Source organism: Serinus canaria, chromosome 2, assembly GCF_022539315.1.
Source record: "Serinus canaria isolate serCan28SL12 chromosome 2, serCan2020, whole genome shotgun sequence".
Lineage (NCBI taxonomy): Eukaryota > Metazoa > Chordata > Aves > Passeriformes > Fringillidae > Serinus > Serinus canaria.
In genome coordinates, this window is record NC_066315.1 from 13,910,738 (window position 1) to 13,927,324 (window position 16,587).

A 16,587-nucleotide genomic window follows, 5' to 3' on the forward strand; every position below is an offset into this window, starting at 1 on the left:
GATGTGTATATCTTTTGTTAAAGCTGTAAGTGAAATCCTTGATACTTTTTAACTAGAATTGCTTAATGCAGCAAAACAAATCCATTGTGTGTGTAACTGAATACTTGCAGTGGTGTATTTAAAACTGTGATTAATCGTTGCTAGAAGTCACGTGCTGAATAAATGATTTTCTCTGAAGAGTGAAAGGTTGCGTGATCTTGATAAATGTTCGCATGATTTTTTTCCCTTCCTACAGCACTCTTAGTCCAGATGTTGATCCAGTACTTGCCTTCCAGCGAGAGGGTTTTGGACGCCAGAGCATGTCAGAAAAGCGTACAAAGCAATTTTCAGATGCCAGTCAGTTGGAGTTTGTTAAAACACGAAAATCCAAAAGCATGGATCTAGGTAGTGAGTGATGTTTTTTCAATTATTTTTTTAATTTGAACCTGATTTTCATGTTGTAAGTATATAGATTTTATAATTCCAAACAGATTGTGTATGTGCAGTAGTACTGCACATAATGTCTACTTGTGGGTAGTAAAGTACTAACTTGAATGGCCAGGTGGCCTGGGTGTTGTTTGTTGTTTGTAAATGTCCATACATTCAAATATCATAGCCCTCTAGATTTATGGTTATGCCTAAACACAGTCAACAGTATTTATTAAAATGGAGGTGAAAAATGCATTTACCAATCCATACAGAATGATTGTGTAAAACTGTACCACGCTGTGGTTCTGGGTAGCCAGGTTTATTCTCAGTCTGTGATTATAATGCAGTTAGCCTTAAAGGTCTTTCATAGTCTTTCATTTTGTAGATGAATTCAGAATTAGAAAATGGGACTAGTCTGACATCTGTTTGAGACTCAAGTTTTAATATTTACATCAGAATCGCTATACAGTAGCAGTGGCTAAGACAGGCAATCACAGTGATCATTTAAACTGATAAACCAACTGAGAATAAGTAATTGCTAACAAGCCCATCAGTTTTTCTGCCGTTGAATTTAGATTCTGAAGTGCAGACTCTAGTAACCTCAAACAGTGAGTTTTGATGGCTTAAACACACTGAATTCCCTACTCAGAATAATAAAATATAATGCAATTCCCTTCTTTGCAATAGTTGTGTCTTGCCTACAATCCCTAATTCACAAACTTCCTCAGGCTACAGTCAGGTTGGAGGTGTTGACTTGTCTTGACTGGTGCCGCGTGCTAACGTGTCAATAACATATTGTACCTGCCCGTGATGTGAACCACTGACACTGCATGAAGGTTACTAGTTTGCTGCCACTTCTACCCAGAATGTTTGCTTACTCTTGCAGTTTATTTGCATGAACTAGGACATTTCTAAGGCCCCCTAACTTGAAAAGAAAATATGCAAACCAGGAGGAATGTTGAGTGCATGTGGGGCATGGGCACTAACTGGGCTAACCGTTTGCATTTACCTTTTAACAGTAGCTGACGAGACTAAGCTCAGTACAATGGATGACCAGAAAACAGGTAAGAATTGACAGTAAGGCTGTTGCTATAGAAACCTTGGTCAAAGCAGCTTACCACAATTACAGAACTGCCAGTCAAATTGCATGAAAACATGAATATTCCAGTACTTGCATGGCTGCTTTCTATTGTGAATAAGCAAGTCGTACAGAAAAAGAAAATTTTTCTATAGGATAAGTATCTAGGGTAGTATACTCAGCCAGGTCATGCATGTGATTGTAGGCAGACACCTGTTTCTGCACTTTAAACTCATAAATATTCAGAGTTGTTTGGGGTTTTTTGTCCTTTCAAAAAAAAAAAAAATCTTGGAAAATCTCCTCCTAGCTTCAAACTGCACTGCACAGAGAGATAATTTAGAAGAGTCAAGTGTTTGGCTATTACAGTGCTAACACAGTGCTTGAAAATAATTATTTTAATTAGAAAACTGCTGCCTTTGCCTTAAGTGGTCATCAGATACATGTTGTGCATTGAGTTGAAGATTATTTGTGCAAGTTGATTTGCTTTTGGAGCTGAAACCATGAGCATCGTAACAGAACAAAAGAATATGTAAATAGAATCTTTTCCACATACCATTCATTGTAATGTTTCACAAAATGATAATGAGAAATAGCTTTCAAGGCATATTTTTTTATTAGTAATTAAAATAATGCACCAACTGCAATTATGAACCTTTATGATTTATTAATATAAGTTAGCTTTTGACCTAGGGAATGCTATTTTAATTAGGCTAGATCCAGAGGACACCATAACATTACTTAGCTCTAATTAGGAACAATTCACCTTTTTAACCTGAAAATATTATTTATTTTATCATGATTTGAGGAGTAGTGCATTCAATACAGAATTTACATTTACTAATTCACAACTGCATCTCTGTTTAACTGGACTGTATAACATGAGTAGGAATACTGAAAAGCTGTAGGTAATCAAGTGATAAAATTATCATTTTTATTTGAACAGATAAGTCTTCTAGCTTTTAAAACATTGCAGAATATGGCCACAGACTTGCAGCTTTGCAAAAAAAGAATGGGTAAACAAACTCAAAATGTATGAATGTTTTGGAGGATTAAAGCCATCAGAGTGTGAATGTATGAGTTGTGTTAATGGTTATGGTAATAATTGGTGCTTAGGAACTGCCTTCACCACTGAGCATTATTCACATAAAAACAAGTTAAAGCCCAAACTCAAAATTATTGTAAATTATTTTTCATTTTCTTATTAAGCTGTGTAGTTGAATGGGATGTGATTAGAATGATGTAAAACCTGTGTGTTTTAGTAAAATACAATCCTCAGGTTTTAAAAGTGCATTGTTTTGGTGGTATCAGTAGAGGGTGGTATGAACTGAGTGTAGTTTTCCTTTATGTGTAACACCTGGATTAAATTCCATAAAAAGGGACAAGTTGAACAACTTGGGTGAAAGAGCGTGACCATGCTGTCTGGATAGGCAGTTACATATTTTGTGCACAGTAAATGTGCTGGAAAAAAAATTCAGTGGCTGGAAAAAAGGAAAACACCTTTTGCTGTACTTTTATTTATCTTGTGTGCTTTTAACCAGGTTTTGTATATAAACACTGGGTATCTCCCATTACTGAAGATGGATGTAGCCGTTAAACAAACCACTTACTGTAGTTTGGCTTAAAAATTATCTGGTTCTAAGAAAAAAAAAAAGCTTCAAATGTGTGGTGAACTATGCTTTAATGAACTCTAGAAGCCAGAAAACTTCAACATGTATTTAGTTTAGAAAAGATAAAAACAAACTCTGTTACTGTCACAGTTGGATTTAATAGCGTTGGCTGAAAAGAAGAGCGCAGAACTCTCCAGCTCTAGTTACTGTAATAGTTTTTTAATTATTTTTCTTTCTATAGTTCACTTGAAGTAGCTAATCCTTGCAGTGTTTACAGTTCATCCTAGAGGTTAGAAGTATATTCAGTAGCAATTGAGCATGGCTCATTTATATAGTACCAGGCATACTATAGCTCTAGGTGGTTATTTTCCATGTGCATGTTATGAAAATGAAAAAAATCAAATAACATTTATTTAAATTATTTATTGATTTATTTTTACACAATGCTTTTTAATTAAACTTTTATTAAACTGAATCAAAATTAAACTGGTTTTGATGCAGTTTCTTGCTTTATTCCTCCTCTGCCTTCCCCAGATGAAGTGTTGATTTCTTAGTGTCTGAACTGAACTAGAAATGGAGAAATATATCAAATGTAATGGAGCAGATATTACTAAGTAAATAGACTCACTGATAATGTCCTTCAAGAAGGTGTTTAGAAAGTAGACTTTATGCCTTTGCAAAACTGGTTTAATGAAATCTAGAGAAGTTTTTCACATCAGTTGCAGGTAGCATTTGACATGACAGCTCATAAAACTAATGTTTCAGAAAGAAAAAAAATTGTCATTTAAAATGATTTAAAAGAATGTGCTGATGAAAAATTTCCTTTATAGACTAAAATTAGCCACTCTGGACAAAACATCATATATCTCTTGACCCCATGGGGTTTGCCTTTGCAAATCGCCCAGCGGATTGGTGTCACTGTATAAATAATGACCTCAGGGTGAGATAAGGGGAGGCAGAGTGAGTTGTTAAACAGTGTCAGCACAAGGGAGAAACAAAGGATGGGGATAGGGAGCAGCATACAGGCTGGGTGTGATGTCTGTGTGTTCAGTGTCTCCTCGGTGTGTGTGCCATGGAGAGGCACCTGCGCAGTCACGCATAAACTGCATGGTGGCTGCATGGCTGGGAGGGCAAGGCTTGGCCCCTTTCCCTGAGGGCTGGCCAGCTGGGGACACAGGGAGTGGAGGGACATGTGTGGTGGGCAGGGGCTGTGCTTGGCAGGTCACAAAGCCCTCAGGAGATGGACAGGGTGTGGGCACTGCCGAGCTGTGAGGAGGATGCATGGTGGCAGTCACGGCAGGAGGACTGCTGGGATACCGAGGGATGAATGAACCTCAAAGGATATTTGTTAAGGAAATCATTGGAAAGGGAGATTTTGATAAACTTCAATTTTTAGAAATGATAAAAGAATCCCTTTCATCCTCAGTCATATAAATATGCTTTAGGTAGATGTGTCTTTTCCTCTCCTTTTTTCTACTTTAAATTCTGGTGTCAAAATAGAGGTAGGACTCATTCTGAGCAGATAACGCTTCTGATGATTACCACCAGGGCTGTAAAGGCTGGAAGAAAATGCTGACATTTTTGTACTTAGAAAACAGCATTTTGATGTGACTCATAAATTTTAAACAGAATCCTTTTTAAAGAAAGTTTGCTGGTTTTTACCAGATCATGGGTAAACGACTCACTTTCTGACTGGTGAATTCTAGGAATAAATTCTTAACACACTATTTACAGAGACACCTAACTGTGTATTTTTAGAATAGTAGATTTGCTATGAAGTAGCCATGGAAGATAGTGAAGGTATTAAAATATACATAGCTCAATGATCACACTGTGAAAATTGCTTGTGAAAGGAGATTTCCCCATTTCAGATTCTGTAACCTGTTCACATTTGTGTTCATGGCCACCCAAGTTCAATAAATATTCTTATCATTTATGTAATCCATTATTAGTTTTACAGTACTCAACATTAGGTCATATCCCAGATGGGATATCCTTTGGGAAAGCACAGCTTACATAAATACAGTTCTCACAAAGGTCTATATTGGGTGTCAGGAAATTGAACTTTTTTTAGTGTTCTTTATGAACACAAATGGGCACATAAATGCCTTCTTTATAATAACTGTTTACAAAAAGAGCCACTCAGTAATTAGGAAGAGATATATGAGCATTTAATTTGGAAGGTTACAAAGCAGAATGTGGAATAAGGAAGTTTACAGTAAGTTGCTATGTAAGAGGACACCCTTTCCTTTTGTATATGAAATTGGATCTGTCAAACAGCTGGTTTATATATGATTGTCCCATTTCCTCTTTTTTTGTTCCTCCAAGATGTTACATTCTTTCTTTTTTTTTTTCTGTCTCATAGCCAATTAAAAAAAAATACAATTAAATACTATGAAGAGTAAAAAGCAAAATAAAGTCCCATTTCTTGTGTACTGCAGGCATTAGTGGAGAAATAGTAGATTTGACCATGGACTAGAAAGTGGACAGTTTTATTGGGGACTGTCTAAATTGGAGTGCTTTTAGTTGGCAGAGAGAATATTCTGTCAAACACTCGCCTTAGACTTCAGGCCATTTTCAGAAGTTTGGCAATTCCAGACTGCAGCTTGTTTGCACAGCTGGGAAGCCACCAACTCTCCCTGGTCCCAGCTGGCCCTGTGCTCTGCTCCCAACCATCCTCACAACCCTCAGCCCTCTAATAAATACAGGCTGTGTGTGAGAGGGTGACTTCTTCTAGGATGTGGGAATTCATGAAGATGAAATTTCTTATTTGTTGGGGTGCATTTATTTCTGGCCAAGGGTCCAAGCAGCAGAACTACAGACTGGGGGAACCAAAATGCAGGAGGTGTGTAGACCTGGGAGGGTAGATTTTGGGTTTGTTTCTGTTTACAAGTTAATCTTAACAGTAGGGCAGCTGAAGGGAAATACTTTGACAGCTGCTGTTTGAATTTATTTGATCTGAGGGATTTCAGTTTAATGTAATTGCTCAGACTTTTAATAGCTGAATAGAAAATGACAGCATTCACTGCCTTGCTTCATCTCATAGCAAGGTAACAAATGATGTGGAGAAAATTTGCCATGCTGCTGTTCAGCATCTCTTCTGTGGGGGCAAACAACCCCCTTTCCTCCCCAAAGAATACTGAATAGTTTTAGTAGTGCAGTAGCAGTTTTCCCCAGTTTAAGGTAACTTCACATACCTTGAAGAGCGGTGACAGATGCAGTCTCCCTTCTGTCTCCTCATTTCTACCAGAATAGGGATCATCTTCAGAACTTTGTATTATTCTGAGATAAATGCTTGAAAGAGGTAGTTTTCCTTTTTTACACCTTTATTCACACCTATGCTTACTAATGTACTGTTAATAGTTTTGGTATTCCTGGGGCTTCAAGGCTTGACTCTGTCTCTCAGTGGAGGCTGGCTGTGAAATTTATTTTTTCCAGATAAGGATGCTGATCTCAACTAGGTAACAGCCTACCAGCTGGGACTGTTGTGGTGCCACAACAGTTCTCTTTTGTGCTCCCTTTGGGTAGAGAAAAAGTGCAAATTTCATATTACAGGTGATGGCTCTGGTCTGATTATTTCAGGAAATGTAGCCATGATGATGTTGTCCCACCTCACCTTGCTTTCCACTCCCAAATCCTATAGAAAATCTAGCCAAGACTGTACTTGCAATTCTGAATAAATATCAATAAAATTGGGTGGGTTTTGGTTTTTTTTTTCTCCCTGAAAGATTCTTCCTAGTTTTAACTTGATTATGAGGTTTAATTATTCAGTTGTGAGGTGATCTGTAGTGCAAGTGGCTGTCTAAGAACAAAGGCTATATACATTTAACCCACAAACCTGAGAAGTGAAGTCTGGATGGAGAAAGGCTGTTGCAGAACGCTGCCTGAGGCTTCCTTGGCACATCTCTGGACTTGCTGCCCTCTTTTTAGTGATAAGAGCTGCCCTCAACCCCAGCTGTAGTGGTGTTGCCCTAACAGTCTCTCCTTGTGACTGCCAGGGGTGTGTTTATTTTCCAGCTGAGTAACTGGTATTGTCCTTTTACTGGGTCCTTTCCACAGATTATTGTTAAGCAATTTCACATAATCTGAGCAAGTCAGCTGATACTTCTCAGAAGCATTTAATCATGAAATTGTTAGCAATTTGCTGCAAGTCTTTAAAACTCAGACGAACATGTTCCTTTAAGCCAGAGGTCAGGCTACTTTGCAAGACTGTTACACTAAACATGGTAGGATTCATGCCCATAATCTGCTGCTCTCTGTTCATCAGTTGCTAGTACAGAGGAAATTTTCTGCTCAAACCAAAAATAGTTAATTGTTTTGTTAGATGCTGTTAGATATGCATCTGTGCTGGTTGTATGAGCTAAGTTTTTAAAGCCCCGTGATTTCTTTATCATTTAAATTGTGTAAAATAATAGTAATGGATGTTGGTCTCTCTTCACTGATTTGAAAAGCCAGACATTGCTAACATTGTCAGTTCCACTGACTGTGACTTGACATACTCATTTGCTTCTGAGACCAACAAATCTGTGGAGAATTCCCTACAGATTATTGAGAGATGATGTGAATAATGTTAAGTGTGTCCCCAAAGACTTTCAGGATGGATATGCATAATCAAGCATGCTGTTCTCAATACTAATTCTAATTACTTTTTTTCCCCCCCTTTAAATCACTAAGGTTCCCCAACCAGAGATGTGGGGCCTTCATTAGGTCTGAAGAAATCCAGCTCGTTGGAAAGCCTGCAGACAGCCGTGGCTGAGGTGACTCTGAACGGTGACATTCCTTTCCACCGCCCTCGCCCGCGAATCATCCGGGGACGGGGCTGCAACGAGAGCTTCAGAGCTGCCATAGACAAATCCTATGATAAACCTGTGGCAGATGATGATGATGAAGGCATGGAGACTTGTAAGTAAACTGTTGTTTTGCATAAGGAGTGTTAATGGCGTAGGTTAATTCCTTTAGAAAGTGACTAAAGTAGTAGAGCCTAATTTTAGAATTTTAAAAGAACAGAACTAACTTCATCAATATTTAGGCTTTTCTCCTTCATTTGCTTTAACAGATTGCTGCACTCTGCAGCTTTCTTCCTTTCTGAAAGAAGAGAATAAGATTATTGGGAATGTGTTTACTTAAATTACTGTGAAAATATTCTGTAAGATGGCTAATGATTGTACTCATGTAAACTAGAAAAAAAGATTAGGTAGAAAGGCAACCCCACTAAATTTATGTTACAAAAAAAATAGGCATCTAACTTTGAAATAGTACATTTGCAGTGTTGGGGGGGGGGTGAAAAGAAATCACTGTCCTTTAATTAGAGTGAGTAAGGTTGGCAGATCTAATAAAGTTAATGATCAGCTATTACCCACCCTAATGGGCATTCATTTACATTTTCAGTTCTTTAACCCGAAGTATGACCCAACATGTGGAAAATGTCATTAACATAAAAGAATCACTTCAAAGCTAACCTTATCATTATTGAACTATGTAAGAATGGGCTGCTAAAATGACAACTCATATTGAATGAAAATAGTATGAATGGTAAATTACCTCAATCAGTGGTTGTATTAAAATCATTGAATTTTTAACCTTCATGTTGTACTACTTTCAACTTGTCACACAGCAGCAGAATTTTTTTAATCAACCTGGAGCTAGTTAGAAGTTTATGAATGAAGATGATGATGGGAAGGTTGAAGTAGTAAAGTATTTAGTCTGAATTTAATGAAGGCTTGAAAAGGAATTTTTCACTCTTTTTAAAGTCTTTTAGTTTCAGAAATTCTGTATTATAAGCATCATTCCCTAATACTCTTTTATAAGTTATTTGTGTAACCACTCTTTTTTAAAAAAACTCTTGGCCTCTTTTTATTTTTTTTTATCTGCCTTTTTTAAAGAGTGTTCTGAGGCCATAAGGGAGATAATTTTGCCAGTTACTTTTCTCAAAGGTTGCTACAGATGGAATTAATTCTGCTTTTCCAGCACCTAACAAAATCAGTGAGGCTAAATGCTGGTGTGGTGCTGCTGGCTGTCAATCTATTTCTGGCCAGTAGAAAAATAGGTGTGAGAAAATGTGTAATGATCCTGCTCATTCTTGCAAGCTGCATGCCTGTGTTCTTTTGGGACATCAGACCATATTTTTATAGAAGGCCTTGTTGGTGTGAGCCCATTGATAGCAATATCCTGGTTTGAGGCCTCAGATATCCAAGGTTTATCCAGAAGTTAGAGATGGTTAAACTTCAATTGATCAAAAATATAACAACTGTTGTGAAATGATTTCAAGGTGAGTATAGGTTTATGAGATTCTGGTAAGGGGTTTTAAGCTTGTTGATGCAATGCATAGAGGACGTATTTGGAGCCCTTTGGATCCTTCACATGGGAGCAGTGGTGTTGTGGCTTAACTCCTGCAGCAGCCAAGCCCCAGGCAGCTGTGTGCTCACTCCCCCACCAGTGGGACTGGGGAGAGATTTGGAAGGAAAACTTGAAAGCTGGAAAACTTGTGGAAAAAGTTTGGAAAACTTGTGGATTGAGATATAATTGGCTTCATAGGAAGGCAAAAGCCACACAGATAAGCAAAGCAAAACAATTAATTCACTGCTACCCACGGGCAGGCAAGTGCTCAGCCATCCCCAGGAGAACTGGGCCCTATCAAGTCTACGTTTACTTGGGAAGACAAACACCATCAAGACATCACTCCAAATGTCCCCGACTTCCTCCTTCTACCCACAACTTAATATACTGAGCATGATGCCATGTGCTCTGGAATATCCCTTTGGGCAGCTGGGGCCACCTGTCCTGGCTGTGTCTCCTCCCAGCCTCCTACACATCCTCAACTTCCTCACCAGTGTGGCTGTACAAAAAGCAGAAAAGGCCTTGGCTCCGTGTAAGCCCTGCTCAGCAATAACCAAAACATTTCTATATTATCAACCCTGTGTTCAGCACAAATCCAAAACACAGCCCCATAAAAGACACTGAAGAAAAATAACCCTACCAGCCAAAACCAGCAGAAGCAGGGCCCAGACAAAGTCTTCTAGCTGAAATCAACATGTCATGGGGTGAGTGCTCTCATCTCTGGGTGAAATTGTCTCCCACCAGTGGACCAAGAGCCATCTCATGTCATGAGAGAGCAAGAGCAAGGCTTATCAGATCCCACATGGTGAAGAGGAGCTTGAGCAAAGTGTGACCAAGCTATACGTGTACAACTATGCATTTTGTTGTTCCACATATGGTAATGAAACATCCAAGAAGTATTCCAGAAATTGGAAGTGCCAGATTCATAGAAGCAGATGAGTAGCAAAGCAAATGTAGTAAGTTGTATGGACAGAATTCAGTCCTTGAGGATTTCTGCTTCTCATGGTGACTGACCATGGAAGAAGCTTAAGAGCTGTCCAAGCCCTGTGTCACCTGCCTTCCTGAAAACATCTGTATCTGCATTAAACCTAAAAGCACTGCAGTCTGCTTCCCTTTGTGTAAATTCTAAATGGACTTAGGCTTCCAGAGAATTTACCAAATGGTGTCTTCAGCTGGACAAAGTTTGGGCACATATGAATATGTAGGAGTTTAACAATCTGGATCTAATGTAACTAATGCCTCACTGCTGCCATAACAACGTTGCTTAAGTTTTTTTTGAAATTGTATTTAATTATTCCATAATTGTTTGAAATTAGAATGTGACTTTCTCTCATTAAAAAACCCAGGCAAACATGCTGGTGGTCAGTTTGGTGATGCCCTTGAGGTTGGATCCATTTGTCTTGCTCGAATTTTTTTGCTTTTCTCCAAGTGTTTCAGTGCTGGAAGTGTTTCTTTGTCTTCCAGACAGTGACCCACTTTGGACTAGCAAATACTAGCACTGCAATGTATTGTATAGAGGAGTTCCTAACATGTCATCATTCCATACACAAAAGCCATAAAGAATACAGGTAGCAAATGTGACAAAGGGGCTGACTCTTCTAAATGTCCTTACAACAATGTGCTGTTAAATTACTAAATGTAGGATTAAAATCAGATGGCACTGACTGTTCTGAGGTAATACTTTAATTATTTGAGAAGATGTGTGTGAGTTTTAATGGCTGTGAAGAAGGAGTATTTGTGGAAAGAGGTTTGGGTGTTCAGCTTTTACTGATAATTTTTCCTAGTTTTAGTTTGGTGGTTTTTTTTTTTTTTATTTTTTTTGTTTGCTTTGGGTTTTTTGTTATTGTGGTTGTTGTTGTTGTTTTGGGGTTTTTTGTCGTTGTTTTTTTGTTTTTGGGTTTTTTGGGTTTTTTTTTTTGTTTTTTCCTAAATACTTGAAATAGCTGACTAGAAGCAAAATGTTTATCTTCAGTGGCATGAAGAAGAACAAGGAATTTTGATTGGGAGAGATCAACAAAGCTTTCTAATCTTTTGCTGAATCTTAATTGCTGGAATCTAGGGCTGTATTAAATATCACAATAAGAGGCCTAGAAGCTTAGTGGCAAAATAGTTTCACATTAAGTAGCTTTGATTCCTCATGTGCATCTTTTCCATTTTATGGGCTAATTAGGAGAATAGCTTCAAAATACCTGTTTGTGTAGTTCTCCGTAGTGCAGTGTGGTTCATGAAATGACACTAGTGTTCAGTTTAATTGATGTTTAAAGTATACTCCAATTTAATTTTTTGGCTTCAGCATCCTGAATGGGGAGGCAGGAGGTTGCAGGAAAAAAAGGAAATAACAGCACCAAAACAAATACATCCTGCGTTTTGCAGTAACCTAATGTCATTACTGCAACATAACAAAAATTAGAAGTTTGTAGCCTGGGTTTGAATTTTAATTGAGCAGCATTTGCATTTGTTCTAAACACTAGTAATTATGTGGATGTTAATTGCAGGATGACTGCACTGCATAAAAGTGAGACAAGCTTCTTCATGTCGGGTCCTTTTAAGAAAACTGGAAATCTATTTAGTTCAGTTGAGAGACCAGTGTTTACTGCAGGAGAACAGGCATCCCAGTTCACAGGTCTCAGTCTAAGCTACTGAGTTAATTGCAAGCAAACTGTGTCTGATGGACAAATATTAATTTCAACACTAATAGAGGAGACGATGTTCTTTGTGGAACATGAAAAATAAATAGCAGGTGGGAGCTTTGTGTCCTGGTTCTGGCCAGGACAAGGCTGACTTTTGCCATAGCCAGGAGGGGGCATGGCCAGGACCCAGAGGTTATTCCATACCACCTCACATAATTTTCCAGGGACGGGGGAAGGGGTCCCCACCTGGTCCTGTAGAGTGGTGGATAGGACAGCCAAGTTTTGTCAGGAGTGAGAACTTGTGTGCCAATCATTCTTTCCTTGTGCGCTCTTTCATTCGTGGTGTCGCTGTTACTGTTGGTTTTCTTATCTCATTGCTGTTTCCAGTAAATTGTTCTCATCTCAGCCTGTGATCTTTACCTTCTGTGCCTCCAGCTGTCCTCTCCATCCTGCTGCAGGGGCAAAGGGGAAGGGAAGGGGAATGAGTGGGTGGCACATGTTTTGGAGAATCTGAGTAAGAGCACCAAACTGAGGAGTACCCTTCCTAAACCACGACACACTGTTATGACAAGTTGTTCTGCAACTCAGCTTAGCACAGTAAACAATATATATATATATATTTATGATTTATTTAACGTATTGTTATGTGAGTATGAACAAACATAGGTCAAAACTGATTCATCTTTAAAATTCTAGCAGTGAAGTTCCAAGTAAACAGTTGATCTCAAAATTTGTCAGAAATTTCATACAGTTTTTTTTTGCTAATTATATTCGTTTGCAAGTACAGTCTTTTAAATGTCTAGTTAGAACAGATTGTAGCTATAAATTAACATGGAAAAAATTAACATTTCTATTCCAAAGTGTTTTTCCACAATTCTTTTAATAATAACTAAATATCATTCCAGACACTGATTAAGAAGCGCTGGGACCAAAAAAAGTACAAGAACAGCTAGTACAGAGGCATGTATAGGACCTATTAGTTTCCTAAAATACAATAACATGAATATTAAAACTGTATCTACAGTTGAGAAGCTGCTGTATTATCTGCTTTACTCGAAGCAGTACTGAATTAAATGGCGAGGCCTGGCCACTGTGCTGGTTTGTACTTCAGAGTGCTGGTTAAGATTCAAAAATAATGTTGAGATGTATCTGACATGGTATATTTTTCTTGAAATATGTCTGTGTGATCATCCAGGGCTGGAGAATATTTATAGAAAACTTGATACTTGGTGAATAAGTGCAAAGTCTATTGGACACGTCTACGGATTGTAATATTAACGAATAAAGAGTATTTTGCAAGCAGGTTTCTGAGAGAGAGAAGACATTATATTGAATGGCTTTCAGTCAGTGATTTGTAGCCTTTTCAGGTTCAATGATTTACTTGCAAGGTGAAGATGAATGATGACTAAGAAAAGCAAGTTTATATTCTACAGTAGTGTATAGATGGGAAATTTCAGAACAATTACACTCTTCTGTTGGCTGTGGAAGAGGTGCTGAGATCTTGAGCAATATTAGCAGAATAAGAAGTAGTAAACATAGGTGAAACTAAAAAACATTTTTTTTCCTTCTATAAGCCATGACTATTTCAAAATCTTATTGAGTACAAAATTTTTTTTTCTTTTCCATAGACTGTGTATATATAAAGCAAGACTGTGTTTTTTTCAAATTCTACTGCCAAAAGTTGTTTGGAGCCTTTGTATTCATTGGAGCTACAGGAGGCAATACTAAGTATGCATCTGTGATCCTAATTGCTGCTTTGTGCAGTCTGTTGGAAAGCTGGGAGATGGTTGGAGCCCTACTTAAATGTGATGATATAAAATGTTAGAGCTCATGGAGAGTCCCAGCTTCACGAGGCATGCAGTGCAGTATTCTGACCCACCAGCTTGAAGTGTTTTATTTCTTTCTTACTAAACTACTGAAGCAGTTTTCAGGTTTTCAGTGGATTCTTTTCTTTTAGAAATTTTTCTTTCAAACTTTCTGGAATACATGTGGGCTATTAAATCTAACCTTGGGTGTGCTTTAGGATTCCTGGTCTTGGATTAGAAACAGAGAAGGAACATTTTATCTGCCCTTAAAGTATTTTACTTGTTCCACTGCATGAAATCTCCCACCTCAGCCTCCCAGGCTGCCCCATCTCAACCAAGAATAACACCAAAAATAACAATCATAGTGCATGATGTGTTCTAAATGGCTCCAGGAAATGAAGAAGCATAACAAAACTATTATATTACTTGCAGAAGAAAAAAAGTCTATTATGGCTTGCATTGAGGTTTAACACTCCCTAATGACCCCATATTTATTTGAGAATGTTACTAAGAATTTATGGACAAGGCATGCTGCACTGGTGTTGTTACTTCTTGCACATATTTCTAAATCTCTCCTCAACTGATTTAGGTACTGAAACATAATGGGCTGATTAATATCACTTTGCTAATCCTCTTTATTAATCCATGCATTATCCAGAGTACCCATAAAGTGCAAATTGTGTTTTGCAGAATGGTCTGCAAAGGGGAATTCCTTGCTTTTATGAGTTTAATACTTCTAATGAACACTCTTGGAAAACCATATAAGCTGATACTGATTTTTTTAAAAAGAGTTTATTGTGGCTTTGCATATATCCTGCTTCAAAATACATTCTGGAATATACCAAAAAGTCTGCCCTTTTTGTTTGTTCTTATGTCACTGATGTTCCTTAATGTGTGCTTTCAGTGGAGGAAGACACAGAGGAGAGCTCAAGATCTGGTAGAGAATCTGTGTCCACAGCGAGTGACCAGCCATCCCACTCATTAGAGAGACACATGAATGGAAGCCAAGATAAAGGGGACAGAAAAAAAACTGGAAAGGAAAAGAAGAAAGATCGAGATAAAGAGAAGGATAAAATTAAGGCAAAGAAAGGAATGCTGAAAGGCTTAGGAGACATGTTCAGGTAGGTACTTTGCAATCAAATGTAGAATGAATTATAAAAAGAAGTTTTTTTTCTAATTAGTCATGATATTGTAAGTTCTTGCTGAGGCCATATTTTACTATGCAAATCCAAACTTGGTGTTTATCGGCTGATCTCTCAATTTTTGAGCCTATGGATGGTGTCATAAAAGGGAAGCAGCTCATAAATGAAAGAGGAGGAGATGGCTGGCAGGCCAAAGGAGAGGAAAGGCAAAGGAAAAATTAATTTTAAGCCACAGACTGCTTGGTTTTGAGAGAGTCCTTGGTGATGTCCAAGTAATGTGCATATCCTTTGACAACTCAAAACATTGGGGATTTGGTTTTATTTTTCTTCTTTAATACCGTACCCAAAACTTATGTGTTGCTAAATGAATGTTTTTCTTTGCTTTACTGTTAAGACTGTTGGTATCATGGAGGCATGATGTGAAAGAGATTAATCAGTTTGGGACTGAGAAACAGCATGCTTCTCTCAAGGAAGACAGGATCTAAGGTTGTGTGCTCTGAGAATCCATAGGGAACGGGTCAGTGAAAGACCTGATTTACCAAGCAGTGAGTTCTTTTTAAAGGAGTCATCTCTCCAGCAGACATAAGTGATCTGAAAGGAGCACACTGCTGAGGTACACCCTGCTGTTGTGGGTAAATGTTGTAACATGACAAACATCTTTGATCACTTGTGGAAAGGGGTTAGAGAGCAAGAAAACCAGTCCTTCTTTTAGTCAACTAAAGTAAATAAACACATTTCAAAGAAAAAGCAATATTAAAGCAGTGTTTGTTTTGTTATTTAATTTTAAAGTGAGGTACTGGTATTATTTTAGTTAATTATTAATGATTCTGCTCTGAAAGCATTTAAGGGGAGCTTCAGTTAACTTTCATCCCATTACTTTCTTTATTGTTTAAAATATTAGTTTAACATGTGTTGTAACTGCACAGGTTCTTGAGAATTGTTCTGTGACTCAGAATCATATTACGAGAGTAGTAAGTAGAAAAAGTGGTTAATTAGGAAAAAATAAAAGTAGTTAACTAGAAAATATTGTTTTGAAATCTGCTTTAGAAAGCACTAGATAATACCAGGCTCTTAGACAGTGTATGCTATAGAACAGAAGAAGAATTATAGGAGATAGTCCCACATGTCAGGTAGGAAGAGAGTTCTTCAGCCTGTGAAGCCCATGGGGATGCCCTCATCCTCTAGATATTTGCCTGCCTCAATTGAAGCCTGGAGCAGAGCATTGCACCTCACTCTGGGAGAGTGTGGAAGGCAGGAGATGTGAAATGCTGACTGGTTCTTATCTGCACTCTGCCATTTTTAAACAGGTAAATGAGGCACAATATGCATGATAAATTCTATAGGGTCTAAGTAGTAGCATCTTGGATACCTTGAGCTGTCTTGTGAGTTCAGTCAGAAAGTGTTTACAGCATCTAGAAAGCTTGGGCAGCTCCATGGGCCAGGCAAGGTAACCTTTTCTATGTGCTTGATATGACTTCTGAAATCTCTTATTTGGAAACAACACTAATTTGAGTGATAGGATGATCCATTTCTTTGTTGTTTGCTCTTCATAACAGTCAACATTTTCTTAAGGTTTTTCTC

At 37.9% G+C, this 16,587-nt stretch overlaps 1 protein-coding gene across 14 annotated transcripts in view; it reads left to right on the forward strand.

The window, feature by feature from the left end:
* Positions 1-16,587, forward strand: part of PARD3 (par-3 family cell polarity regulator) — a 443,013-nt gene that overhangs the window by 288,867 nt on the left and 137,559 nt on the right. For 8 of the 14 annotated variants that reach the window (XM_030229752.2, XM_030229789.2, XM_030229783.2 and 5 more), the window contains 4 exons: positions 236-387; positions 1,428-1,472; positions 7,768-7,995; positions 14,769-14,985. In XM_030229752.2, the coding sequence (XP_030085612.2) occupies positions 236-387; positions 1,428-1,472; positions 7,768-7,995; positions 14,769-14,985 (642 nt within the window). The remainder of the gene's footprint in view (positions 1-235; positions 388-1,427; positions 1,473-7,767; positions 7,996-14,768; positions 14,986-16,587) is intronic. The other 6 variants (XM_030229719.2, XM_030229763.2, XM_030229776.2 and 3 more) reach the window with 4 other exon arrangements.